The following is a 27,555-nucleotide window of genomic DNA, read 5'->3' on the forward strand; positions in this document are numbered from 1 at the left end:
TTCAGTCATAGCACATGGCTTGTATGCATTTATTTTCCACTTTCGCCTTCATCTTCATACTATGTATTTGACACATTATCGGATAGGGTTCCCACCTGTTCCTGTGATTTCCTGAACTGTTCTGTGGGTAATTATGTTGTTAAAATCATTAATCAACCTCACTGCATGAATGAAAGCAGTTTCATTTGATTCATTTGACATGCATGTGAAGCAGTATGAAAGCATTCGTGTAAAAACGCCTATCGCATCCTGTCACACTCATTAACCTTTGAAGTAATTATGCGCTTAATATGCAAATTTTGTGATCTAAACAGTTTGCCTGGAATATAATTCTGTCAAAAGGAAAACATTCAGCCTTGCTTTGCATTTTTTAGCCAAAATGCTTGTAAAAAGTAGCTCTTCACGCAAAATCTCAAAATCTTTCCTTCAGCATTTCCATGAAATCCAACATTGTGAAATCCTGTGGTAACATTATTAATCAATATTAATCCTGTGGTAACATTATTAATCAATATATTGTAAAACGAGTTCATTGTATGGATGGAGAATGATAAATAAAACACTTTTTTTAAAATTTGAATTTTGCACTCATTGCCCTTTGACCCCAATTTGTGACCTAATTAGGCATTTTTGAGCTTAGCAAACAACAGATTCGTATTCAGCACGAAAAACTACCCTAGAAAATGTTATTTGCTTGCTTTTACTCAGAAATGCCCCATGCATCATTAAACTGCACATTTCTTAGAAATGTGACTAGACGATAAGCGGGTGTGTTGTGACAGGCGCTGACAGTCTAAGGGAGATAACTGTAGTTACCAGAAGTTAGAATTAATGCAGACACTATCAGTGAGTTGGGATATATTAATGTTGCACGGCAACTGGTAAGTAAATCTACATTATTGAAGCAGTTTTGTACATCTCACCAGGATATCTGGTGGTTTCAGATTATGTTGATGTAAAGGTATTGTAGAAACAGCCGTTTTGTGTCTGGTTACAGAATGTAGGTTGTAACAGGGTGTGCTGAAGATTGATCTTTCAGTTGGGGGAATGTCCAAACTGATGCATGTCTTGGGTGTTTATTTTGTTGTCGACCAACGGCTTGGTGCTGACAAATCTAATGATGCAATGTTGTTGCTGATAATGAACAAAGAAAACACAGCGCCTCACTTATCGTCATCGTATTGCTCGTCTGACTGTACGCAGCATCCATACACTGCCACCTGGATCCATTGTCTATGGTTGAGTTGATCCTGAGAGTCACATTGTGTTGTGTGGCATCACAGCTCACATTGACCCGACCTGACAGATGCTTGAAGATGTCATTGTTGGATACTCTGGGACTGAAGGAACCTTGCATTGTGGAGAAGACTATTGTATCATCTCTGTACCACTGTCTATCTTGTCCCCCAGTTGTGTTTCTGCTGCAGATCAGGGTGAACAGTTCTCCGTCTGTCGCTGTCAACGGGGAACTTGTCAGGACTAAAGAACCTGATAAAAATCGCACATGAAAAAAGATATCAAAATCTTATTAAACCCGGAGACAAAAATAAGTTAGTAAGTATAATGTGATGTACAAAAGATAAAGATTGCTCGTATGCTGTTCTGCATTACAAGTAAAGACATTTTTCCATGCCGTTAAAGTCATCCCACGACTATCTGTTTTAGTCTTCCTGATTGAAGGTTATTTCACCTTCATAGACATTCTTTCATTTTTGAGAAATAACTACTAATAACATGCTGATGAATTCATAGCTGCAGAGCTAAAGTGAGTGAGTGAGTTTAGTTTTACGCCGCACTCAGCAATATTCCAGCTATATGGCTGCAGTCTGTAAATAATCCAGTCTGGACCAGACAATCCAGTAATCAACAGCACGAGCATCGACCTGTGCAATTGGGAACCGATGACATGTGGCAACCAAGTCAACGAGCCTGACCACCCGTTCCCGTCAGTCGCCTCTTACGACAAGCATATGCATGGGCTACTGAAGGTACATTCTGACCCACATCTTACACGAGTTTGCAGCGCTAAAGACGTTGATTTAGTTTTCTGTTACATTAAATCCGAATCGGGATTCGAACCCACTACCTTCATAAAGTACTCAATGATGTATTCCAAAATACAGCATGTGTTACATCTGACCACTTTCTGAAAGGCACTGTGTATTGCATCACCGTTGTTGTGAGTCGCATTAACACGTCACTGCAAACATTGGATTGGAAGACTATTCTGCATGAAGAACATACACACAAGAGTAAGTGGTTTATATTACGATACTAGTATCAGGTAGCTCAACGCATATGTCAGGAAAATACTAGTCCGTTTAACGAACACCCACCTACGTGTTCTGTGAAGCCAACGAATGTCAGCAGCACCAGTCGTGAAATCCGATACATGACCATCATACAGTCAGCGTGGTCCGTCTGTAAAATACACAGCAGTTGCTCATCCATTCTGTTATTCTACATATTGGTGACCTTGGCAGTTCCGATATTCCAGGACAGTGTCACAGTATGCACTCTCTTCTCTTATTTATCTCTGAAATAATGTTCTTTGATGTCAGCGTCTAAATCGCCTACTTTATATTACACATCTCTATCTCCCTGAGAGTAAACCTGTGTATACATGTAGCAATGACACAACACCCTGTAATCACTGTGTCGTTTATATTGACAGTAGACGAGTCGTGTGTACACATGTAACGGATACTGATCAGGTGCAAAGGTATGTAGTTTCTCCAAGCGAAAAAAAGCCCTCATTCCTACAAATACTTTGATACGTTGACCTAATGTGAATGCCAGAATACCTTCGAAATATTCCAGAATAATGTACCAAGGAGTGACTGAGTGAGTATGGTTTTACGCCACTTTTAGCAATATTCCAGCAATACCACGGCAAGGGACACCAGACATTGGCTTCACACATTGTACCTATGTGGGGTACCGAACCCGGGGTCTTCGGCGTTACGAGCGGGCGCTCTGGCCACAAAGCTACTCACCGCCCCTTGTACAAAGGAAGTGAGATGTAGGGATTTGTCCGGGTCAGTGTCACCATCCTCATCTACCACTGCAGTGATGACCTATCTACAGATAACAGTATTATCCTTACACCCTGTAAACAGCCGAACATCGTTGTGTTGAAGTTAAAGAAACACGTAAATACGTCGAGTTTCACAAGGTTCAACACAACATTAGATAATGGCTGAAACAAATTCGGGAGGCATTTACTTCAAGACAACCGTTGGTTCCATACATCAAAGTTCCACACAACGGTGTTTATCTGTACTTCAAGAGCTTCGTGTCAACAGAGCTGCATTAACCTGTGTATGTACATAACATGGAACTGCCACGGGCGTCCCGGAGTCTCCGTGGCGTAGTCAGTGAGCTATCCGTCACAAGATAAGATAATGTTATACAGTCAGCTTGGTATTTATTTTCTCAAACAAGGAAGTTATTGTTGTTACGCACTCATTACAGTGCAATATTACCACGCTATTATTATCAGCGTATACACTCACCATCTGCGGGAGTACGGCAGGCTAACTTTAATCTCATCCTCGATAATCTCCACTGGAGAGTTATCGTAACGTATACCCTGGAGATTATCGAGGATGACTTTCATCTGTGCGAGATCATTTCAGCGGTCTGATGAGTTTTACTTTCATTCCTTGGTTCTGTTAAGGTGTGAGAGTCAGACGCTATAGTTCCCGTACCTCTTCACAGAACTTTAATGTATACCTTCCCTCGAATAATCACATTTTATTTAGGAAATAAAGTTCGCTCTACCCCAATGTGTTTTGTAATAAAGTATAGTTTTGCCCTGAACTATTATAATTAAAGCACGAGGACGGTAGTTATTGATGTTATAATAGTTCAGGGCAAAACTATACTTTATTACAAAACACATTGGGGTAGAGCGAACTTTACATCTTTTCTAAGATGCTAAATTTAATACTTTCTAAGGATAATTACGATTAATTTAAGGCAGAAAACAAATGACGGTGTCGGTGACCTAAATTAAGAATCCTCGCACAGGGCTAACTGGTGCGCTGTTCTATTGATGTGTCTGCCCCCCTACGTTAAGATGAACGTTACCAGAAAAAAACAAATGATAACAGTTTGATGACGGTTTACGTTCGGATTAAATATCTTCTCTGAATTATTTTAATTACATCTGTCATTAACGTAAACCATATGGGGCAATATGAACGTCGCATTTCTACTACCAACGTAAGTTTAGATCAGTACATCCAGATGAAGCTGAGTAGTCAAGCGACATTCCACGGTTGCATTGTGGGAATGTAAACATTGCGAACGTTACCGTGTCGCTGAAAACTTGTGAGTCGAATTGACACATTTTAACGTCGTAAAACATAAACGTAATGTTTCCACCAGTGATGTTAGCTGCGTGAAGCAACTGCAAACCAAGAAACGGGATGCAACGGAGTAGTTTACTGTAGGAGGCCGTACGAGGCGATGACAACTGACATGCATCGTGACGTCACTTACATTGTGACGTAATGTAAAATAATTCGATTACGAGGGGGCACACTAGAATGGCGCAGTGACGGGATAACGTCATTCAATTGTTACGTCATCAAAAAACTATACCTTTATTGTCTCATAATGTTGGTTTTTTTCGATTGTTCTAACCGCTAGGCATCTTAGAATATTCATTCTAAAATAGTTTTTAAACTTGATAAGTAACTCAATGCACCAATGTTTGTTGTATGTTATGTAAAAGATAAACCAGTTAGGGCTTTCCTCAGAGATACCATTTGGTGTACAGGACAAAAGAGCTGTGAAAATCATGTGGATGGATCACAGAAAATCAGTGATGACACCAGGTGTTCGCGAAAAGAGTAAGTATGTCCTGCCCTACTGGTAGCAAATGCCATTGTTACGGCATTCCCCTTGTAGTCTCTCTGTGTGAATGTCAATATAGAAGTACAATGTATGCGTTTCACATTACAGCGACAAGTGTATTATACCAGTACTTACTTAGCTTAGCCTCTCTCTCTCTCTCTCTCTCTCTCTCTCTCTCTCTCTCTCTCTCTCTCTCTCTCTCTCTCTCTCTCTCTCTCTCTCTCTCTCTCTCTCTCTCTCTCTCTCTCTCTCTCTCTCTCTCTCTCTCTCTCTCTCTCTCTCTCTCTCTCTCTCTCTCTCTCTCTCTCAATGGTATATCACTCTCTCTCTCTCTCAATGGTATATCACACAATACTTTCATTGCCGCTTTTACACTGATGCAGTTCCAAATGATGCAGTTACAAACAATAAGAGTTGTTAGAATAGTGCAGATTGCGACTTTGAAATGCATATTTCAAAAAGGTCAAGTCAATGTTGATATTGACATCGACAATACTAGTGAACGGTAACAAACTCCCACTTCCTAACCCGTTATCAACTTGTGTGAACCAGTTTGAGTCCTGTGGATGAAAAACCTGTGTTACACAGGGACGTGTAGTCTGTCTCACAGTCCCTGAACCACATTATTTTCCCTACTGCCTAGCCCTCTCTGCAGTGCTAAAGCCCTAAATAAAGCAAGTCTAGATTTCCTCAGGTTCAGGTTCTGAATCTCTGGTCTTCCTAGGGCTCCTTTTCAATTTACATGAGCTTGTTTGTTCCTATCAAAATTATATATATTCAGACACTAAGCATTAGTCGAAGGGACGTGCTGCGATCCCCTCTCGTGCTACGATGTGACACAGTGTGAGCACCCAGACTGTACTTTAGATGAACCAGTAACGCATACTCCTCTGAAGTCTCCTCTGACGAATTGTGTTCCACCCTCGTTTAAGCCTGGTTGTTACATTTGTTTGAGTGGCATTCTAGAAGTTGGTGGTATAGAGATGACACAACTTTAGGGATATCATATGCTTGAAAACGGTAAAAGAATCTATACCAAAACATCGTCATTGCCAAAATAAAGAAATTGATCATCCATAACGTTTCGTCATCTCAGGCTGCTACACTTGGTTACAGAGGGTGTGTTAGTTTGATCACCCAATTCAAATGACACATGTAAATATATATGACAATGTCTGTTTGTTCCAAGGAAATTATTCGTCATATGAGCGAAATATTCTCAAGCACGACGTAAAACCCAATTTCACCTCACCTCTAATGAAATACATGTACTGTTGCAAATCCGGTAGGGTATGAATATTGATATGTACTTTTCAACGTTTGCTAAGAATAAGGTTTTGATTATATCAAGCAATAATCCAGCAGATAAAGATTAAAATATTCCGGTACACGATGATAGGTTACCCCTACTGGACCTCAGTTTCAAGATGAACGAGCTGCAGATCGCCTTCTCCCGACATCCTGTCTCCTAACAACTCTTCGGTTTTGTTACTTTGTTATGTACCGTCGAACTCAGAAGTATTCCAGCTATATGGCGGCAGTCTGTAAATAATCCAGTCTGGACCAGACAAGCCAGTGATCAACAGCATGAGCATCGATATACGCAGTTGGGATACGATGACATGTGTCAACCAAAGTCAGCATCCGATCACGTTGCTCGCCCCTTACGGAATGCATGGGTTGCTGAAAATCAATTCAAACCTTGGTCTTAACGGGCTCCAACAGCACTGGATGAAATCTTGTGTGTTTTGAAATATGGGTCTGTTTCTGTGATTTGCTGACGTTTCAATTTCGGTCAGATACTTTAATTTTGACATGTCATCTGAGTGATTATTGTTCACATGCTGTTAGTCATTGTCATGTCTGACCACAGACTTCACGCCATGTTGACTGTGGTTATCTCAACACATACACTCGATTAGATTATTTCCTTAAACAGGTCATCAATAAACAGGTCATACAAGCTCGTTTCAAGTCATGATTGAATTTATTTTAAAGACTCCAAGAAATGTATGCTCCTGGCATACTAGTCATCCTTTAAAGAAGTGAAATTTTGCCAAAAACACTCCAAAAGAACTACATGTTTTTTCCTTATATTTATGTGCATTAACAAACATTAATGACGCTAACCAATTTTTTTCGATGATTGATCGGTTGTAATAAACCAATCATCAATTATGAGATTTTAACCAATTCCCAACACTAGTGTACACACATTAATCAAGGGTTCTTTGTTCTGTGGGGCGGTGGGGTAGCCTAGTGGTTAAGGCGTTCGCTCGTCACGCCGAAGACCCGGGTTCGATTCCCCATATGGGTACAATGTGTTCAGCCCATTTCTGGTGTCCCCCGCCGTGATATTGCTGGAATATTGCTAAAAGCGGCGTAAAACCAAACTCACTCACTCACTCTTTGTTCTGTTACGCCCATTAATGATTTTATGAGCACTTCAGTCAGTTTACCCTAATAGAGTTACCTCCCCCAGTGGGACTCTTCCGGGGACATTTAGGAACCAATTAACCAAGGTTAGACAATTACACAGTCCCCACAGTGTAAGTTTTATTCCCTTTTATCTCTGTAAGGTTTTTGCCACTTCCACTATTACTGTTAGTCAGGAAATGAGCATTAAATGTAATTTAAATGTTTTGAACTTGTTCTGTGTTTTGGCTCCATTAGCAGAGGTCACACATTTTTACATCACTGAAAATATGATTTTATATTTGTATTCTCTCTTTATTAATAATTGATGTAGGAATCATTTCAATGAGTTAAATGCATTCTTGTTTCATATTAGAATGTCTAAATAAGCTTAAACATTTTGTACAGTGTTATTTCAATGACCTTTTGAATTATCAAGTCATTACTGATTTATCTAGCCATTATTGTAGAACTTATTCGATCTTTTTATGTCCATCTCAGTCTTTTATACAAGACTGAATAACTGGTCACAGTACTTTCTTGCTATTAGGTGTGCTGTTATGACAGTAGCAAGGATCAACTTCAATATTTACCTTTAACTTCAACTAAAGATAGTTTAAGTGCATGGAACAGCTGCGATCACTCAACACAACGCCAAATAGGGCGGGTCTCCTAATCTCAGGTCCACATTCTGATACCGCTCACATCCTAGCGGTGAATTGCTCGGTTTCCCAGACGCATCAGCAAGTTTATCCGGGAAGTGATGTCAATGTGACGGCAAGGGAAGAAATATTATCTGTATAACACTGCACTGAAATAGAGGATAATGTCAGTCACGACTTAAAGCCGAGAGCATCGTCACCGTCAGTAAGAAGAAATAACTATCATCTAACACTATTGTTTTACAACAAAGATCAACAATATTACTCCTCACAGGTACGCGTTTTATAAGTACAGCCGTTTTATAAGTACCGCCGTTTTATAAGTACCGCCGGTTTATAAGTACAGCCGTTTTATAAGTACAGCCGTTTTATAAGTACCGCCGTTTTATAAGTACCACCGTTTTCACTGGTATTAGACAATACCATGTCAGGGACACCAGAGATGAGCTTCAGACAACGTACCTAAATATAGAATGTGACCTGGGCGTGGGAGGGAACGCTTTAACCACTCGGCCACCTCACCGCCTGACCAAACCACCAAAGCCATGACACCAGATGAAAGGTGTGGATTCGAGGGTCTAAGAGATCAGTTCGGACATATGTACCCAAGTAGCGTCTGTCACATCTGGCCTACTAGTGTCATGTTGGGATGAACGTCGTTGTTTTCTGATGCTACACTCATGTCCCAGAAGTCCAGGTAATACACATAGTGTGGTGTCTCTGAACCTCCAGGGTGTTCACTGTGTAGTGTTGTAGCAGGCCGTGCATCTTGTACCACTGTCTGTATTCACGTAGTGTGGTGTCTCTGTACCTCCACGGTATTCGCTATGAGTGTTGTAGTAGGCCGTGCATCTTGTACCACTGTCTGTCTTCACGTAGTGTGGTGTCTCTGTACCTCCACGGTGTTCACTGTGTAGTGTTGTAGTAGGCCGTGTCTCCTGTCTGTATTCACGTAGTGTGGTGTCTCTGAACCTCCAAGGTGTTCACTGTCTAATGTTGTAGTAGGCCGTGTCTCCTGTCTGTATTCACGTAGTGTGGTGTCTCTGTACCTCCACGGTGTTCACTGTGTAGTGTTGCAGTCGGCCGTGTCTCCTGTCTGTATTCACGTAGTATGGTGTCTCTGAACCTCCACAGTGTTCACTGTGTAGTGTTGTAGTAGGCTGTGTCTCCTGTCTGTATTCACTTAGTGTGGTGTCTCTGTACCTCCACGGTGTTCACTGTGTAGCGTTGTAGTACGCTCTGCCTCTTGTACCACTGTTTCTATTCACGTAGTGTGGTGTCTCTGTACCACCACGGTGTTCACTGTGTAGTGTTGTAGTAGGCCGTGCATCTTGTACCACTGTCTGTATTCACGTAGTGTGGTGTCTCTGTACCTCCACGGTGTTCACTGTGTAGTGTTGTTGTCGACCGTGTCTCCTGTCTGTATTCACGTAGTGTGGTGTCTCTGTACCTCCACGGTGTTCACTGTGTAGTGTTGTAGTCGGCCGTGTCTCCTGTCTGTATTCACGTAGTGTGGTGTATCTGTACCACCACGGTGTTCACTGTGTAGTGTTGTAGTAGGCTGTGTCTCCTATCTGTATTCACGTAGTGTGGTGTCTCTGTACCACCACGGTGTTCACTGTGTAGTGTTGTAGTACGCAGTGCATCTTGTACCACTGTCTGTATTCACGTAGTGTGGTGTCTCTGTACCACCACCGTGTTCACTGTGTAGTGTTGTAGTAGGCCGTGTCTCCTGTCTGTATTCACGTAGTGTGGTGTGTCTAAACCTCCACGATGTTCACTGTGTAGTGTTGTAGTAGGCTGTGTCTCCTGTCTGTATTCACGTAGTGTGGTGTCTCTGTACCTCCACGGTGTTCACTGTCTAGTGTTGTAGTAGGCCGTGTCTCCTGTCTGTATTCACGTAGTGTGGTGTCTCTGTACCTCCACGGTGTTCACTGTTTAGTGTTGTAGTCGGCCGTGTCTCCTGTCTGTATTCACGTAGTGTGGTGTGTCTAAACCTCCACGGTGTTCACTGTGTAGTGTTGTAGTAGGCTGTGTCTCCTGTAACCCTGTCTGTATTCACGTAGTGTGGTGTCTCTGCACCCTCCACGGTGTTGACGTACTGCCTCGGAGCCATGGCGTATTGGTGATCGACGTACTCGTACGCTGATGTAGAGGCGTATACGTTTGTAGCTTGGTCATCTGAAACAAATAACACTTCAAATGTTACTTCAAGTACGGTGTGTATTTTATGACAAATTTTCGTTTGCGTCACTCGTGTCCTAGCTTGTTTAGTGTACAAAGCATTCTTGTGTTTTTGACTGTCTAAGTCATTCTCATTCTTGTTTTTTTGTGATAACATCATGCATGTAACACCTATAACAAGGCATGTTCCACACCTTTGGTCTTGTTCTTGTTGTGCGTCCACAGGGCGACGACAACGACAGTGACGACGCTGCCGAACACAGCACCGCCAACAGTTCCAGCTGCTACGTAGACGCCACTGGGGGAGGTAACACACGCTGTAAATGGGAAACAACAGTCACTATCCTGGGTCAAAATTCGAATTTGTTTTGTTAGGGCTCAGGGCTCACGTTACCAGAACAGAGTCGGAATTACAATCAGTGAACGGTTTCTCAACACGTGGACACAAATATCTCCCTGAATCTGTTATCGTGCTGTATGAATGAATACTACAGACATTAATGACCATAACAGTGTTAAACTGAGTAGATGTAACATTGCTCAAACATACTACACAATCTAAACAATAAACATAAAACAACATGGTAATCGTTTAAGTGTATATACTTTATTTTTATAATGTATGCAATTTCAAACAATGTGAAAACGTATCACTCCAGTTGTTTTAAGTCATTGCATATGTTTAACTGGTCACCTACACAACATGGAACAGTATCTGTAACTCTGGTCAAGTTATACAACATTCTCGGTGTCTTCAATGATGCTTAGTTCTGTGACAATCTTGTAGGTTGAGCTCCTGATTTCAGGAAGAGATATTGATAACTTTTAACAATTGATTCACTTTTCTAGTACTTTTTTGGTTATTATTATATGCCACATTTCTTTAGCACCCTATATGACCTACTTCCAGATCACTCTAAGGCGCTTCACAAGTTGTTTTCCCCTCGATTATTGGATGTCAGTCTCAAACGTTACGATGCATTATCAATCGCAACTCCCTGGGGCATCATACAATTCTTGCAGCCACTAGGCGCACCGAGTTAATGTGACTTTGGCATCCTTACGAGGTACCCATTCACAGCTGGGTGAACTGGGACACATAGTACTTTGTCCAAATTTACTGCACATTGCTGCACTCGCAACTAAGTGTTTGCACGTATTCATATGGCCACCATCTGGTTGTTTAAGTGCTCTACACAGGGGTTGTGACAACACTGAGAGAGTCTGCACACAGGGTTGTGTACTGCACTAGGGGTTGTGACAACAATGAGAGAGTCTCCACACAGAGTTGACTCCGAGGTTTTTACACCCAGGCACAGGTGGGCACCCGACACAGGTCGATCCCGGCACCTCAAGCTCGTTGGATCACTAGCCTGGCAACAGCTCACAGCTCACCCACCACGCCCGACGAAATGTGTTTTTGTTTTACTTGTCCAGCAGATCTGGTTTATATCTGAAGGTAAAGCCAGCGTCCGTCACGAGCCTACCTGGATATTGCTGTGTCGTTGTCACAGGGGGAGTACTGATGGACATACTAGTGTCACCTGGGGGAACTGTTGACGTAGACGATGATGGTGCTGTTGTGGTTGTTGTAGAAACTGTAGAAACTGATACAGAGTGTGTTGACTGGGGGAACAGTCACATCTGAAACAAAGGGGACAAGTTAATAAGTACCAAAAGGTTAACACTTTTCGTCTTAGTCACATTCTGTTAGTGAGCGAGTGAGTGAGTAGTTTATGTGATTAAAGGCACAATGTCACACAATAGTTTGGCCTATATTATATATACTACAAACAAAAAGTATGGGAACACCCTACAATTTGATAGTCATATATAAACTTAAACGTGGTGAGGTCATTTATACTCTAAGGTAAATGGGTACTTTGAACGACAGGTTGGAAGAACATGCAGTGAAGCAACTGATTCAATATTCTTAGAGGTTGAGTGTAATGAAACATTGTCAAAAACAGCGAAAAACAAGGGTGCTGAAACACACCAACACCGTGTTTGATTCAAAGGTCCAAACACAGCAGCCTAGTGCTTGTGGAAGTCAGAAAGACGGGGTGTGTGTGTGTGCGTGCGTGCGTGCGTGCGAGCGAGCGTTCGTGTGTGTGTGTGTGAGCTTCCTAGGGCTGATAGTTAGTATTATTGAGAGAAAAGCATTCTTTCTTTTTAAAGAAGTGTGCTGAGATATAGTGCCTTATCAAGGACAATAATAAATTTAAGCTCTTTTGGCATCCCACAGAAATTTACAGTCAGTGTGATAGCATGATTCGGCTGCTATTAAATCATTCACGTCTATAATACGTACAAAGACCTTGTGTGCATATTTTGTATTTGTGTACACTTTAGAATGTATTATTAGGGTAGAAACATGGTTCGTTTTCTGCTTGCTTGACTCTGACAGAAAATACACAAGGTCAAGTCCACTGTTGAAGTACCCCTGCGTAAAGAGCAGTATCCTTCATCTGAAACACCAGTCTGTTCATTTCCTTGTGAAGCATTCGATTGTTCCTTCGCCAGTCTTACATTTATTTTTCCCTAATGTGTGTATGCCAGCTACGTATATACCGCTGGCTACGTATATACCGCTGGCTACGTATATACCGCCACTGATGACGTCTCCTGGTACACACACACTGCACTTTTTGAATAAAAAAGTACAAGCAGTGCATCAACTAACAAAATCCTCTGGCACAAAGATTCCTAAAACCAAATATGTGATAGCAAAGTCTTTTAGTACAGCCTCGATCCTTCAGTCATAGCACATGGCTTGTATGCATTTATTTTCCACTTTCGCCTTCATCTTCATACTATGTATTTGACACATTATCGGATAGGGTTGCCACCTGTTCCTGTGATTTCCTGAACTGTTCTGTGGGTAATTATGTTGTTAAAATCATTAATCAACCTCACTGCATGAATGAAAGCAGTTTCATTTGATTCATTTGACATGCATGTGAAGCAGTATGAAAGCATTCGTGTAAAAACGCCTATCGCATCCTGTCACACTCATTAACCTTTGAAGTAATTATGCGCTTAATATGCAAATTTTGTGATCTAAACAGTTTGCCTGGAATATAATTCTGTCAAAAGGAAAACATTCAGCCTTGCTTTGCATTTTTTAGCCAAAATGCTTGTAAAAAGTAGCTCTTCACGCAAAATCTAAAAATCTTTCCTTCAGCATTTCCATGAAATCCAACATTTTGAAATCCTGTGGTAACATTATTAATCAATATATTGTAAAAAGAGTTCATTGTATGGATGGGGAATGATAAATAAAACACTTTTTTCTAAAAATGTGAACTTTGCACTCATTGACCTTTGACCCCAATTTGTGACCTAATTAGGCATTTTTGAGCTTAGCAAACAACAGATTAGTATTCAGCACGAAAAACTACCCTAGAAAATGCTATTTGCTTGCTTTTACTCAAAAATGCCTCATGCATCATTAAACTCCACATTTCTTAGAAATTTGACTAGACGATAAACGGGTGTGTTGTGACAGGCGCTGACGGTCTAAGGGAGATAAATTTAGCTACCAGAAGTTAGAATTAATGCAGACACTATCAGTGAGTTGGGAAATATTAATGTTGCACGGCAACTGGTAAGTAAATCTACATTATTGAAGCAGTTTCGTACACCTCACCAGGATATCTGGTGGTTTCAGATTATGTTGATGTAAAGGTATTGTAGAAACAGCCGTTTTGCGTCTGGTTACAGAATGTATGTTGTAACAGGCTGTGCTGAAGATAGATCTTTCAGTTGGGGGAATGTCCAAACTGATGCATGTCTTGGGTGTTTATTTTGTTGTCGACCAACGGCTTGGTGCTGACAAATCTAATGATGCAATGTTGTTGCTGATAATGAACAAAGAAAACCCAGCGCCTCACATATCGCCAGCGTGTTGCTCCTCTGACTGTCGACATTATCCACACACTGCCACCTGGATCCATTGTCTAGGGCTGAGTTGATCCTGAGAGTCACATTGTGTTGTGTGGCATCACAGCTCACATTGACCCGACCTGACATATACATGTTGAAGATGTAAGGGTTGTTTACAGTGGGACTGTGGGAACCTTGTGTTGTGTAGAAGACTGGTGATACACCATCTCTGTTCCACTGTCTATCTTGTCCACCAGTTGTGTTTCTGCTGCAGATCAGGGTGAACAGTTCTCCGTCTGTCGCTGTCATGGGGGAACTTGTCAGGACTAAAGAACCTGATAAAAATCGCACATGCAAAAAGATATCACAATTTTATTAAACCCGGGGACAAAAATAAGTTAGTAAGTATAATGTGATGTACAAAGAACGCCGCACTCCAGCAATATTCCAGCTATATGGCGGCAGTCTGTAAATAATCCAGTCTGGACCAGACAATCCAGTGATCAACAGCATGAGCATCGATATACGCAGTTGGGATACGATGACATGTGTCAACCAAGTCAGCAAGCCTGACCATCCGATCACGTTGCTCGCCCCTTACGGAATGCATGGGTTGCTGGAGACTAATGCTAACCCTGGTCTTCACGGTTCCAACAGCACTAAAGGAACCCCGCAATGAAGAAGTGAGACAATCATCCATTGGCAATCGGAGATGATGGCGCCTGGATGTAATCTTGTGTGTTTTAAATATGGGTCTGTTTCTGTGATTTGTTGACGTTTCAATTTTGGTCAGATACTTTAATGTTGACATGTCATCTGAGTGATTATTGCTCACATGCTGTTTGTCATTGTCATGTCAGACCACAGACTTCACGCCATGTTGACTGTGGTTATCTCAACACATACATTCGATTAGATTATTTCGTTTTAAAGGTCATCAATAAGATAGAGAAGCATACGCTCAAACATGGACAATGTGAACATGTCTGTGTACACACATTAATCAAGGGTTCTTTGTTCTGTTACGCCTATTAATGATTTTATGAGCACTACAGTCAGTTTACGCCCTAATAGAGCTACTTCCCTCGGTGGAACTCTTCCGGAGGAGATAGACTTGTGATCCCTCACAACATGATGTCGTCTGCTTTCAGCAGCTCATATTTGGGGTAATTAACCAAGAATAGGCAATTACACAGTCCCCACAGTGGGAGTTTCATTCCCATTTATCTCTGTAAGGTTTTGCTACTTTCACTATTACTTTTAGTCAGGAAATGAGCATTAAATGAAATTTGAACTTGTTCTGTGTTTTGGCTTCATTAGCAGAGGTCACACATTTTACTTCACTGAAAATATGATTTTATATTTGAATTCTCTCTTTATTAATTATTGATGTAGGAATCATTTCCATGAATTAAATGCATTCTTGTTCATATTAGAATGTCTAAATAAGCTTAAACATTTTGTACAGTTTTATTTCAATGACCATTTGAATTATCAAGTCATTACTGATTTATCTAGCCACTATTGTAGAACTAATCTGATCTTTTTATGTCCATTTCAGTCTTTTATACAAGACTGAATAACTGGTCACAGTACATTCTTGCTAGTAGGTGTGCTGTTATGACAGTAGCAAGGATCAACTTCAATATTTACCTTTAACTTCAACTAAAGATAGTTTAAGTGCATGGAACAGCTGCGATCACTCAACACAACGCCAAATAGGGCGGGTCTCCTAATCTCAGGTCCACATTCTGACGCCGCCCACAGCCTCGCGGTGCATTGCTCGGTTTCCCAAGTTTATCCGGGAAGTGATGTCAATGTGACGGCAAGGGAAGAAATATTATCGTTATAACACTGCACTGAAATAGAGGATAATGTCAGTTACGACTTAAAACCGAGAGCATCGTCACCGTCAGTAAGATGAAATAACTATCATCTAACACTATTGTTTTACAGCAAAGATCAACAACATTACTCCTCACTCATCGGGTGTCTTGGGCGCCAAGTCTGAAGCCAGGTACGCGTTTTATAAGTACAGCCGTTTTATAAGTAAAGCCGTTTTATAAGTACTGCCGTTTTATAAGTACAGCCGTTTCATAAGTACCGCCGTTTTATAAGTACAGCCGTTTTTATAAGTACAGCCGTTTTATAAGTACCGCCGTTTTCACTGGTATTAGACAATACCATGTCAGGGACACCAGAGATGAGCTTCAGACAACGTACCTAAACAAAGAATGTGACCTGGGCGTGGGAGGGAACGCTTTAACCACTCGGCCACCTCACCGCCTGACCAAACCACCAAAGCCATGACACCAGATGAAAGGTGTGGATTCCAGGGTCTAAGAGATCAGTTCGGACATATGTACCCAAGTAGCGTCTGCCACATCTGGCCTACTAGTGTCATGTTGGGATGAACGTCGTTGTTTTCTGACGCTACACTCATGTCCCAGAAGTCCAGGTAATACACATAGTGTGGTGTCTCTGTACCTCCACGGTGTTCACTGTGTAGTGTTGTAGCAGGCCGTGCATCTTGTACCACTGTCTGTATTCACGTAGTGTGGTGTCTCTGTACCTCCACGGTGTTCACTGTGTAGTGTTGTAGTAGGCCGTGCATCTTGTACCACTGTCTGTATTCACGTAGTGTGGTGTCTCTGTACCTCCACGGTGTTCACTGTGTAGTGTTGTAGTAGGCCGTGCATCTTGTACCACTGTCTGTATTCACGTAGTGTGGTGTCTCTGTACCTCCACGGTGTTCACTGTGTAGTGTTGTAGTCGGCCTTGTCTCCTATCTGTATTAACGTAGTATGGTGTCTCTGTACCTCCACGGTGTTCACTGTGTAGTGTTGTAGTAGGCCGTGTCTCCTATCTGTATTAACGTAGTATGGTGTCTCTGTACCTCCACGGTGTTCACTGTGTAGTGTTGTAGTAGGCCGTGTCTCCTATCTGTATTCACGTAGTGTGGTGTCTCTGTACCTCCACGGTGTTCACTGTGTAGTGTTGTAGTAGGCTCTGCCTCTTGTACCACTGTCTGTATTCACGTAGTGTGGTGTATCTGTACCACCACGGTGTTCACTGTGTAGTGTTGTAGTAGGCCGTGTCTCCTGTCTGTATTCACGTTTTGTGGTGTCTCTGAACCTCCACGGTGTTCACTGTGTAGTGTTGTAGTACGCAGTGCCTCTTCTACCACTGTCTGTATTCACGTAGTGTGGTGTCAGTGTACCACCACGGTGTTCACTTTGTAGTGTTGTAGTAGGCTGTGTCTCCTGTATCCCTGTCTGTATTCACGTAGTGTGGTGTCTCTGAACCTCCACGGTGTTCACTGTGTAGTGTTGTAGTAGGCTGTGTCTCCTGTATCCCTGTCTGTGTTGACGTAATGTGGTGTCACTGTACCCCACGGTGTTCACTGTGTAGTGTTGTAGTATGCCGTGTCTCCTGTATCCCTTTCTGTATTCACGTAGTGTGGTGTCAGTGTACCACCACGGTGTTCACTGTGTAGTGTTGTAGTAGGCTGTGTCTCCTGTATCCCTGTCTGTATTCACGCAGTGTGGTGTCTCTGTACCACCACGGTGTTCACTGTGTAGTGTTGTAGTAGGCCGTGTCTCCTGTCTGTATTCACGTAGTGTGGTGTCTCTGTACCTCCACGGTGTTCACTGTGTAGTGTTGTAGTAGTCCGTGTCTCCTTTATCCCTGTCTGCATTCACGTAGTGTGGTGTCTCTGCACCCTCCATGGTGTTGACGTACTGCCTCGGAGCCATGGCGTATTGGTGATCGACGTCATCGTACGCTGATGTAGAGGCGTATACGTTTGTAGCTTGGGCATCTGAAACAAATAACACTTCAAATGTTACTTCAAGTACGGAGAGTATTTTATGACAAATTTCCGTTTGCGTCACTCGTGTCCCTAGCATGTTTAGTGTACAAAGCATTCTTGTGTTTTGACTGTCTAAGTCATTCTCATTCTTGTTTTTTGTGATAACATCATGCATGTAACACCTATAACAAGGCATATTCCACACCTTTGGTCTTGTTCTTGTTGTGCGTCCACAGGGCGACGACAACGACAGTGACGACGCTGCCGAACACAGCACCGCCAACAGTTCCAGCTGCTACGTAGACGCCACATGGGGAGGTAACACACGCTGTAAATGGGAAACAACAGTCACTATCCTGGGTCAAAATTCGAATTTTGTTAGGGGCTCAGGGCTCACGCTACCAGAACAGAGTCGAAATTACAATCAGTGAACGGTTTCCCAACACGTGGACACAAATATCTCCCCGAATCTGTTGTCGTGTTCTATGAATGATTACTACAAACATTAATGACCATAACAGTGTTAAACTGAGTAGATGTAACATTGCTCAAATATACTACACAATCTAAACAATAAACATAAAACAACATGGTAATCGTTTAAGTGTATATACTTTTATTTTATAATGTATGCAATTTTAAACAATGTGAAAACGTATCACTCCAGTTGTTTTAAGTCATTGCATATGTTTACTGGTCAACTACACAACATGAAACAGTATATGTAACTCTGGTTAAAGTTATACAACATTCTCGGTGTCTTCAATGATGGTCAGTTCTGTGACAATCTTGTAGGTTGAGCTCCTGATTTCAGGAAGAGATATAGATAACTTTTAACAATTGATTCACTTTTCTAGTTCTTTTTCTGTTATCATTATATGCCACGTTTCTTTAGCGCCCTATATGACCTACTTCCAGATCATCACTCTAAGGCGCATCACAAGTTGTTTTCCCCTCGATTATTGGATGTCAGTCTCAAACGTCACATTACATTATCAATCGCAACTCCCTGGGGCATCATACAACTCTTGCAGCCACTAGGCGCACCGAGTTAATGTGACTTTCGCATCCTTACTAGGTACCCATTCACAGCTGGGTGGACTGGGACACATAGTCACAGTACTTTGTCCAAGTTTACTGCACATTGCTGCACTCGCAACTAGTTTCACTCCGAGGTTTTCACTCCCGGTCACAGGTGGGCTCGATCCCGGCACCTCAAGCTCGTTGGATCACTAGCCTCGCGCCTTAGACAGCTCGCCCACCACGCCCCACGAAATATGTTTTTGTTTTACTTGTCCAGCAGATCTGGGTTTTATCTGAAGGTAAAGCCAGCGTCCGTTACGAGCCTACCTGGACATTGCTGTGTCGTTGTCACAGGGGGAGTACTGATGGACATACTAGTGTCACCTGGGGAAACTGTTGACGCAGACGATGATGATGTTGTGGTTGTTGTAGAAACTGTAGAAACTGATGCAGAGTGTGTTGACTGGTGAACAGTCACATCTGAAGCAAAGGGGACAAGTTAATAAGTACCAAAAGGTTAAAACTTTCCGTCTTAGGCACATTCTGTTAGAGAGCGAATGAGTGAGTGGTTTACGTCATTAAAGGCACAATGTCACACAATAGTTTGGCCTATATTATATATACTACAAACAAAAAGTATGGGAACACCCTACAATTTGATAGTTATATATAAACCTAAACGTGGTGAGGTCATTAATACTCTAAGGTAAATGCAACGTTTTGTGTGCTTAATGGGTACTTTGAACGACATGTTCGAAAAACATGCAGTGAAGCAACTGATTCAATATTCTTAGAGGTTGAGTGTAATGACTCATTATCAAAAACAGCGAAAAACAAGGGTGCTGAAACACACCAACACCGTGTTTGATTCAAAAGTCCAAACACCGCAGCCTAGTGCATGTGGAAGTCAGACAGACAGACAGACGGGGGAGAGAAAAGCATTATTTCTTTTAGAGAAGTGTGGTGTGATATAGTGCCTTATCACGGACAATAATAAGTTTCTGCCCTTCTGGCATCCCACAGAAATTTACTTTAGACAGTCAATGTGATAGCATGATTCTCCTGCTATTAAATCATTCACGTCTATAATACGTACAAAGACCTTGTGTGCATATTTTGCATTTGTGTACACTTTAGAATGTATTATTAGGGTAGGAACATGGCTCGTCTTCTGCTTGCTTTCGGGACTCTGACAGAAAATACACAAGGTCAAGTCCACTGTTGAAGTACCCCTGCGTAAAACGCGGTATCCTTCATCTGCAACATCAGTCTGTTCATTTCCTTGTGAAGATTTGACTGTTCCTTGGCAAGCCTTACATTTATTTTTCCCTAATTTGTGTATGCCAGCTACGTATATACCGCTGGCTACGTATATACCGCTGGCTACGTATATACCGCTGGCTACGTATATACCGCTGGCTACGTATATACTGCTGGCTACGTATATACCGCTGGCTACGTATATACCACTGGCTACGTATATACCGCTAGCTACGTATATACCGCTGGCTACGTATATACCGCTGGCTACGTATATACCGCTGGCTACGTATATACCGCTGGCTACGTATATACCGCTGGCTACGTATATACCGCTAGCTACGTATATACTGCTGGCTACGTATATACCGCTGGCTACGTATATACCGCTGGCTACGTATATACCGCTGGCTACGTATATACCGCTGGCTACGTATATACCGCCACTGATGACCTCTCCTGGTACACACACACTGCACCTTTTGAATAAAAAGTACAAGCAGTGCGCCAACAAACAAAATCCTCTGGCACAAAGATTCCTAAAACCAAATATGTGATAGCAAAGTCTTTTAGTACAGCCTGGATCCTTCAGTCATAGCACATGGCTTGTATGCATTTACTTTCCACTTTCGCCTTCATCTTCATACTATGTATTTGACACATTATCGGATAGGGTTCCCAACCGTTCCTGTGATTATGTAATTATGTTGTTAAAATCATTAATCAACCTCACTGCATGAATGAAAGCAGTTTCATTTGATTCATTTGACATGCATGTGAAGCAGTATGAAAGCATTCGTGTAAAACGACTATCGCATCCTGTCACACTCATTAACCTTTGAAGTAATTATGCGCTTAATATGCAAATTTTGTGATCTAAACAGTTTGCCTGGAATATAATTCTGTCAACAAAAGGAAAAACATTCAGCATTGCTTTGCATTTTTGGCCAAAATGCTTGTAAAAAGTAGCTCTTCACGAAAAATCTAAAAGTCGCTCCACAAGGGAAATATTTGCAAAATGCAATTCGTTTCCTTCAGCATTTCCATGAAATCCAACATTTTGAAATCCTGTGGTAACATTATTAATCAATATATTGTAAAAATAGTTCATTGTATGGATGGAGAATGATAAATAAAACACTTTTGTCTAAAAATGGGAACTTTGCACTCATTGACCTTGACCCAAATTTGTGACCTAATTAGGCATTTTGAGCTTTAACAAACAACAGATTTAGTATTCAGCACGAAAACTACTTTGCTGGCTTTTACTCAAAATACCTCATGCACCCATTAAACTCCACATTTCTTAGAAATTTGACGAGACGATAAACGGGTGTGTTGTGACAGGCGCTGACAGTCTAAGGGAGATAACTTTAGCTACCCTAAGTTAGAATTAATGCAGACACTATCAGTGAGTTGGGATATATTAATGTTGCACGGCAACTGGTAAGTAAATCTACATTATTGAAGCAGTTTTGTACATCTCACCAGGATATCTGGTGGTTTCAGATTATGTTGATGTACAGATATTGTAGAAACAGCCGTTTTGCGTCTGGTTACAGAATGTATGTTGTAACAGGCTGTGCTGAAGATTGATCTTTCAGTTGGGGGAATGTCCAAAATGATGCATGTCTTGGGTGTTTATTTTGTTGTCGAACAATGGCTTGGTGCTGACAAATCTGATGATGCAATGTTGTTGCTGATAATGAACAAAGAAAACACAGCGCCTCACATATCGCCAGCGTATTGCTCGTCTGACTGATGACAATATCCTCACACTGCCACCTGGATCCATTGTCTACGGCGGAGTTGATCCTGAGAGTCACATTGTGTTGTGTGACATCACAGCTCACATTGACCCGACCTGACAGATATCTGCTGAAGACGTCAGGGTTGGATACACTGATACTGGTGGAACCTTGTGTTGTGTAGATGACTACAGTATCATCTCTTCCACTGTCTATATTCTCCCCAGTTGTGTTACTGCTGCAGATCAGGGTGAACAGTTCTCCGTCTGTCGCTGTCATGGGGAACTTGTCAGGACTAAAGAACCTGATAAAAATCGCACATGAAAAAAGATATCACAATTCTATTAAACCCGGGGACAAAAATAAGTTAGTAAGTATAATGTGATGTACAAAAGATAAAGATTGCTCGCATGCTGTTCTGCATTACAAGTAAAGACAGTTTTCTATGCCGTTAATGTCATCCCATATGAACGACTGTCTGTTTTAGTCTTCCTGATTGAAGGTTATTTCACCTACATAAACATTCTTTCAATATTGAGAAGTAACTACTAATAACATGCTGATGAATTCATAGCTGCAGAGCTAAAGTGAGTGAGTGAGTTTACTTTTGCGCCGCACTCAACAATATTCCAGCTATATCGCGGCAGTCTGTAAATAATCCAGTCTGGGCCTGACAATCCAGTGATCAACAGCATGAGCATCGACCTGTGCAACTGGGAACCGATGACATGTGTCAACCAAGTCAACGAGCCTGACCACCCGATCCCGTCAGTCGACTCTTACGACAAGCATTGGCTACTGAAGGTTCATTCTGACCCGCATCTTACACGGGTTTGCAGCGCTAAAGACGTTGATTTAGTGTTACATTAAATCCGAATCGGGATTCGAACCCACTACCTTCATAAAGTACTCAATGATGTATTCCGAAATACAGCATGTGTTACATCTGACCACTTTCTGAAAGGCACTGTGTATTGCATCACCGTTGTTGTGAGTCGCATTAACACGACACTGCAAACATTGGATTGGAAGACTATTCTGCATGAAGAACATACACACAAGAGTAAATGGTTTATATTACGATACTAGTATCAGGTAGCTAAACGCATATTTCAGGAAAATACTATTCCGTTTAACGAGCACCCACCTACGTGTTCTGTAGAAGCCAACGAATGTCAGTAGCATCAGTCGTGAAATCCCATACATGACCATCATACAATCAGCGTGGTCCGTCTGTAAAATACACAGCAGTTGCTCATCCATTCTGTTATTCTACATATTGGAGACCTAGGCAGTTCCGATATTCCAGGACAGTGTCACAGTATGCACTCTCTTCTCTTATTTATCTCTGAAATAACGTTCTTTGATGTCAGCGTCTAAATCAAGCGTACTTTATATTACACATCTCTATCTCCCTGAGAGTAAACCTGTGTATACATGTAGCAATGACACAACACTCTGTAATCACTGTGTATTTTATATCGACAGTAAACGAGTCGGGTGTACATGTAACGGATACTGATCAGGTGCAAAGGTATGTATTTTCTTCAAGCGAAAAAAGGCCCCTCATTCCTATAAATACTTTGATACGTTGACCTAATGTGAATGCCAGAATACCTTCGAAATATTCCAGAATAATGTACCAAGGAGTGACTGAGTGAGTATGGTTTTACGCCACTTTTAGCAATATTCCAGCAATATCACGGCAAGGGACACCAGACATGGGCTTCACATATTGTACCTATGTGGGGTACAAAGTTCCCACACAACGGTGTTAATCTGTACTTCAAGAGCTTCGTGTCAACAGAGCTGCATTAACCTGTGTATGTACATAACATGGGACATCTGTACTTACGGGCGTCCCGGAGTCGAGTCTCCGTGGCGTAGTCAGTAAGCTATCCGTCACAAGATACGATAATGTTATACAGTCAGCTTGGTATTTATTTACTCAAACAAGGAAGTTGTTGTTGTTACGCACTCATTACAGTGCAAATATTATGACGCTATCATTATCAGCGTATACACCCTCTGCCATCTTCACTCACCATCTGCGGGAGTACAGCAGGCTAACTTTTTCATCTTATCCTCGATAATCTCCACTGAGAGTTATCGTAACGTATACCCTGGAGATTATCGAGGATGACTTTCATCTATGCGAGATCATTTCAGCGGTCTGATGAGTTTTACCTTCATTCCTTGGTTCTGTTAAGGTGTGAGAGTCAGACGCTATGTGCTCGGGTTCCTGTAATCTCTTCACAGAACTTTAATGTATACCTTCCCCTTAATCACATTTTATTATTCATTCTAAAATAGTTTGTAAACTTGATAAGTAAACACAATGCACCAATGTTTGTTGTATGTTATATAAAATATTAATCAGTTAGGGCTTTCCTCAGAGATACCATTTGGTGTACAGGACAAAAGAGCTGTGAAAATCACGTGAATGGATCACAGAAAATCAGTGATGACACCAGGTGTTCGCGAAAAGAGTAGGTATGTCCTGCCCTACATGGACCGTACCATTGTTACAGCATCCCCCTTGTAGTTCTCTCTGTGTGAATGTCAATATAGAAGTACAATGTATGCGTTTCACGTTACAGCGACAAGTGTATTATACCAGTACTTACTTATCTTAGCCTGGTGGACGGGTACTCACCTATGTTATCTGTGCAGCCTACAAGGAACACGAGACGGAAGACAAATGTGCCAACTGAAGTTTCCTCTCCTCACCGTCAGTGTTGACAACACCAACCAACAGTCTGTATAGCATATGGATACACCCAGAGTGATAGCAGCTACTGTGACAACTGAAGCTTCCTCTTCTCCCCGTCAGTGTTGACAACACCAACCAACAGTCTGTATAGCATATGGATACACCCAGAGTGATAGCAGCTACTGTGACAACTGAAGCTTCCTCTTCTCCCCGTCAGTGTTGACAACACCAACCAACAGTCTGTATAGCATATGGATACACCCAGAGTGATAGCAGCTACTGTGACAACTGAAGCTTCCTCTTCTCCCCGTCAGTGTTGACAACACCAACCAACAGTCTGTATAGCATATGGATACACCCAGAGTGATAGCAGCTACTTTGTCACCACAGTTTGCAGAATAGAGCTGCGCATTTCTCGAGTCACAATATATTGTAAATAGTAACTAGGGCGTGAATCTTTCCAACCCGGAAGTACGTTCAATGAATTAGGCTGAACACGACCGGGATGCGGTTTCATCTACCCACTGATATGAGGGCATGTTAAAGTCATGTTGCATACCATTCACAATTTCATGCTAAACCTCAATGGTATATCACACAATGCTTTCATTGCTGCCTTTACAACACTGATGCAGTTCCAAATGTTTGTACTACAAACAGTACGAGTTGTTAGAAACGTGCAGATTGCGATTTTGAAAAGCATATTTCAAAAAGGTCAGTCAATGTTGATATTGACATCAACAATACCAGTGAACGGTAACAAACTCCCACTTCCTAACAGACTGTTTGGGTCCCGCACACCATCACCACTACCCGTTATCACCATCACCACTACACGGGTGTATCCCGTTATCACCATCACCACTACATGGGTGTAACCCGTTATCACCATCACCACTACACGGGTGTAACCCGTTATCACCATCACCACTACACGGGTGTAACCCGTTATCACCATCACCACTACACGGGTGTAACCCGTTATCACCATCACCACTACATGGGTGTAACCCGTTATCACCATCACCACTACACGGGTGTAACCCGTTATCACCATCACCACTACACGGGTGTAACCCGTTATCACCATCACCACTACACGGGTGTAACCTGTTATCACCATCACCACTACACGGGTGTAACCCGTTATCACCATCACCACTACACGGGTGTAACCCGTTATCACCATCACCACTACACGGGTGTAACCCGTTATCACCATCACCACTACACGGGTGTAACCCGTTATCTACTTGTGTGAACCAGTTTGAGTCCTGTGGATGACAAACCTGTGTTACACGGGGACGTGTTGCGATCCCCTCTCGTGCTACGATGTGAAACAGTGTGAGCACCCAGACTGTACTTTAGATGAACCAGTAACGCATACTCCTCTGAAGTCTTAGTAACAAATGTATCAATGAACGAATTGCGTTCCACCCTCGTTTAAGCCTGGTTGTTACATTTGTTTGAGTGGCATTCTAGAAGTTGGTGGTATAGAGATGACACAACTTTAGGGATATCATATGCTTGAAAACGGTATAAGAATCTATACCAAAACGTCGCCATTGTGAAAATAAAGAAGTTGGATCATCCATAACGTTTCGTCATCTCTGGCTGCTACACTTGGTTACAGAGAAAGTCACAATGTAACTGTAATTGTGTTGAACAGAGAATACTGTACTCGTGGGATACCATGGAAGGTAAACGGGTTTCGGTAACACGGTATCTAATGGGTGGGTGTGTTAGTTTGATCACCCAATTCAAATGACACATGTAATACATGTCACAATGTCTGTTTGTTCCAAGGAAACACGTCGTCATATGAGCGAAATATTCTCAAGCACGACGTAAAACCCAATTTCACCTCACCTCACCTCTAATGAAATACATGTACTGTTGCAAATCCAGTAGCGTATGAATATTGATATGTACTTTTCAACGTTTGCTAAGAATCACGTTTTGATGATATCAAGCAGTAATCTAGCAGATAAAAAATAAAATATCTCGGTACACGATGATAGGTAAGGTAACCCCTACTGGACCTCAGTTTCAAGATGAACGAGCTGCAGATCGCCTTCTCCCGACATCCTGTCTCCCAACAACTGTTCAGGTTTGTTACTTTGTTATGTAACGTCGCACTCAGCAATATTCCAGCTTTATGGCGGCAGTCTGTAAATAATCCAGTCTTGACCAGACAATCGAGTGATCAACAGCATGAGCATCGATATACGCAGTTGGGATACGATGACATGTGTCAACCAAGTCAGCAAACCTGACCACCCGATCACGTTGCTCGCCCCTTACGAGAAGCATGGGTTACTGAAAACCAATTCTAACCCGGGTCTTCACGGGTTCCAACAGCACTGGATGTAATCTTGTGTGTTTTGAAATATGGGTCTATTTCTGTGATTTGCTGACGTTTCAATTTCGGTCAGATACTTGTTGACATGTCATCTGAGTGATTATTGCTCACATGCTGTTAGTCATTGTCATGTCAGACCACAGACTTCACGCCATGTTGACTGTGGTTATCTCAATACATACACTCGATTAGATTATTTCCTTAAAAGGTCATCAATAACATAGAGAAGCATACGCTCAAACATGGACGATGTGAACATGTCTGTGTACACACATTAATCAAGGGTTCTTTGATCTGTTACGCCTATTAATGGTTTTATGAGCACTTCAGTCAGTTTACCCTGATAGAGTTACCTACCCCGGTGGAACTCTTCCGGAGGAGATAGACTTGTGATCCCTCACAACAAGATGTCGTCTGCTGTCAGCAGCTCATATTCAGGAACCAAGGTTAGACAATTACACAGTCCCCACAGTGGAAGTTTTATTCCCTTTATCTCTGTAAGGTTTTGCCACTTTCACTCATTACTTTTAGTCAGGGAAATGAGCATTAAATGTAATTTTAAATGTTTTGAACTTGTTCTGTGTTTTGGCTCCATTAGCGGAGGTCACACATTTTTACTTCACTGAAAA

At 41.9% G+C, this 27,555-nt stretch overlaps 3 protein-coding genes across 5 annotated transcripts in view; all 3 read right to left on the minus strand.

Moving 5' to 3' along the window:
- LOC124287222 overlaps positions 1 to 24,942 on the minus strand; it is a 53,487-nt gene extending 28,545 nt beyond the window's left edge. The window contains exons 1-2 of one of the 2 annotated variants that reach the window (XM_046723724.1): positions 24,508 to 24,942; positions 2,337 to 2,421 (exon numbers count right to left, since the gene is read on the minus strand). In XM_046723724.1, the coding sequence (XP_046579680.1) occupies positions 2,337 to 2,403 (67 nt within the window). In that variant the 5' untranslated portion in view covers positions 2,404 to 2,421; positions 24,508 to 24,942. The remainder of the gene's footprint in view (positions 1 to 2,336; positions 2,422 to 24,507) is intronic. The other variant, XM_046723729.1, reaches the window with a different exon arrangement.
- Positions 8,225 to 11,747, minus strand: LOC124287245. Of its 2 annotated transcripts, none has more exons than XM_046723747.1 (4): positions 11,612 to 11,747; positions 10,319 to 10,441; positions 9,953 to 10,121; positions 8,225 to 8,666 (listed from the first exon to the last, which is right to left on the minus strand). In XM_046723747.1, exons 1-4 carry the CDS (start codon positions 11,655 to 11,657, stop codon positions 8,519 to 8,521), a joined length of 486 nt encoding a protein of 161 aa, XP_046579703.1. In that variant the 5' UTR covers positions 11,658 to 11,747; the 3' UTR covers positions 8,225 to 8,518. The 2 variants fall into 2 exon arrangements, with proteins under 2 accessions (XP_046579703.1, XP_046579708.1); XM_046723752.1 differs by having other exon boundaries at positions 9,938 to 10,121.
- On the minus strand, positions 17,642 to 23,114 carry LOC124287303. The gene is made up of 5 exons (XM_046723803.1): positions 22,999 to 23,114; positions 21,836 to 22,155; positions 19,171 to 19,323; positions 18,026 to 18,148; positions 17,642 to 17,829 (listed from the first exon to the last, which is right to left on the minus strand). Exons 1-5 carry the CDS (start codon positions 23,112 to 23,114, stop codon positions 17,657 to 17,659), a joined length of 885 nt encoding a protein of 294 aa, XP_046579759.1. The 3' UTR covers positions 17,642 to 17,656.
- Positions 24,943 to 27,555: the final 2,613 nt, after the last annotated feature.

The sequence above is a fragment of the Haliotis rubra genome, unplaced genomic scaffold (assembly GCF_003918875.1).
Source record: "Haliotis rubra isolate DU_JTF1 unplaced genomic scaffold, ASM391887v1 Scf1106, whole genome shotgun sequence".
NCBI lineage: Eukaryota > Metazoa > Mollusca > Gastropoda > Lepetellida > Haliotidae > Haliotis > Haliotis rubra.

Coding starts and splice junctions, on each gene's coding strand:
- LOC124287245 (XM_046723747.1), bottom strand. CDS start 11,657: ATGTCCATCAGTACTCCCCCTGTGACAACGACACAGCAATATCCAG. Junction 10,442..11,611: donor AACGACACAGCAATATCCAG/GTAGGCTCGTGA, acceptor TCCCATTTACAG/CGTGTGTTACCTCCCCCAGT. Junction 10,122..10,318: donor CAACAAGAACAAGACCAAAG/GTGTGGAACATG, acceptor TATTTGTTTCAG/ATGACCAAGCTACAAACGTA.
- LOC124287303 (XM_046723803.1), bottom strand. CDS start 23,114: ATGGATGAGCAACTGCTGTGTATTTTACAGACGGACCACGCTGATTGT. Junction 18,149..19,170: donor AACGACACAGCAATGTCCAG/GTAGGCTCGTAA, acceptor TCCCATTTACAG/CGTGTGTTACCTCCCCATGT. Junction 17,830..18,025: donor CAACAAGAACAAGACCAAAG/GTGTGGAATATG, acceptor TATTTGTTTCAG/ATGCCCAAGCTACAAACGTA.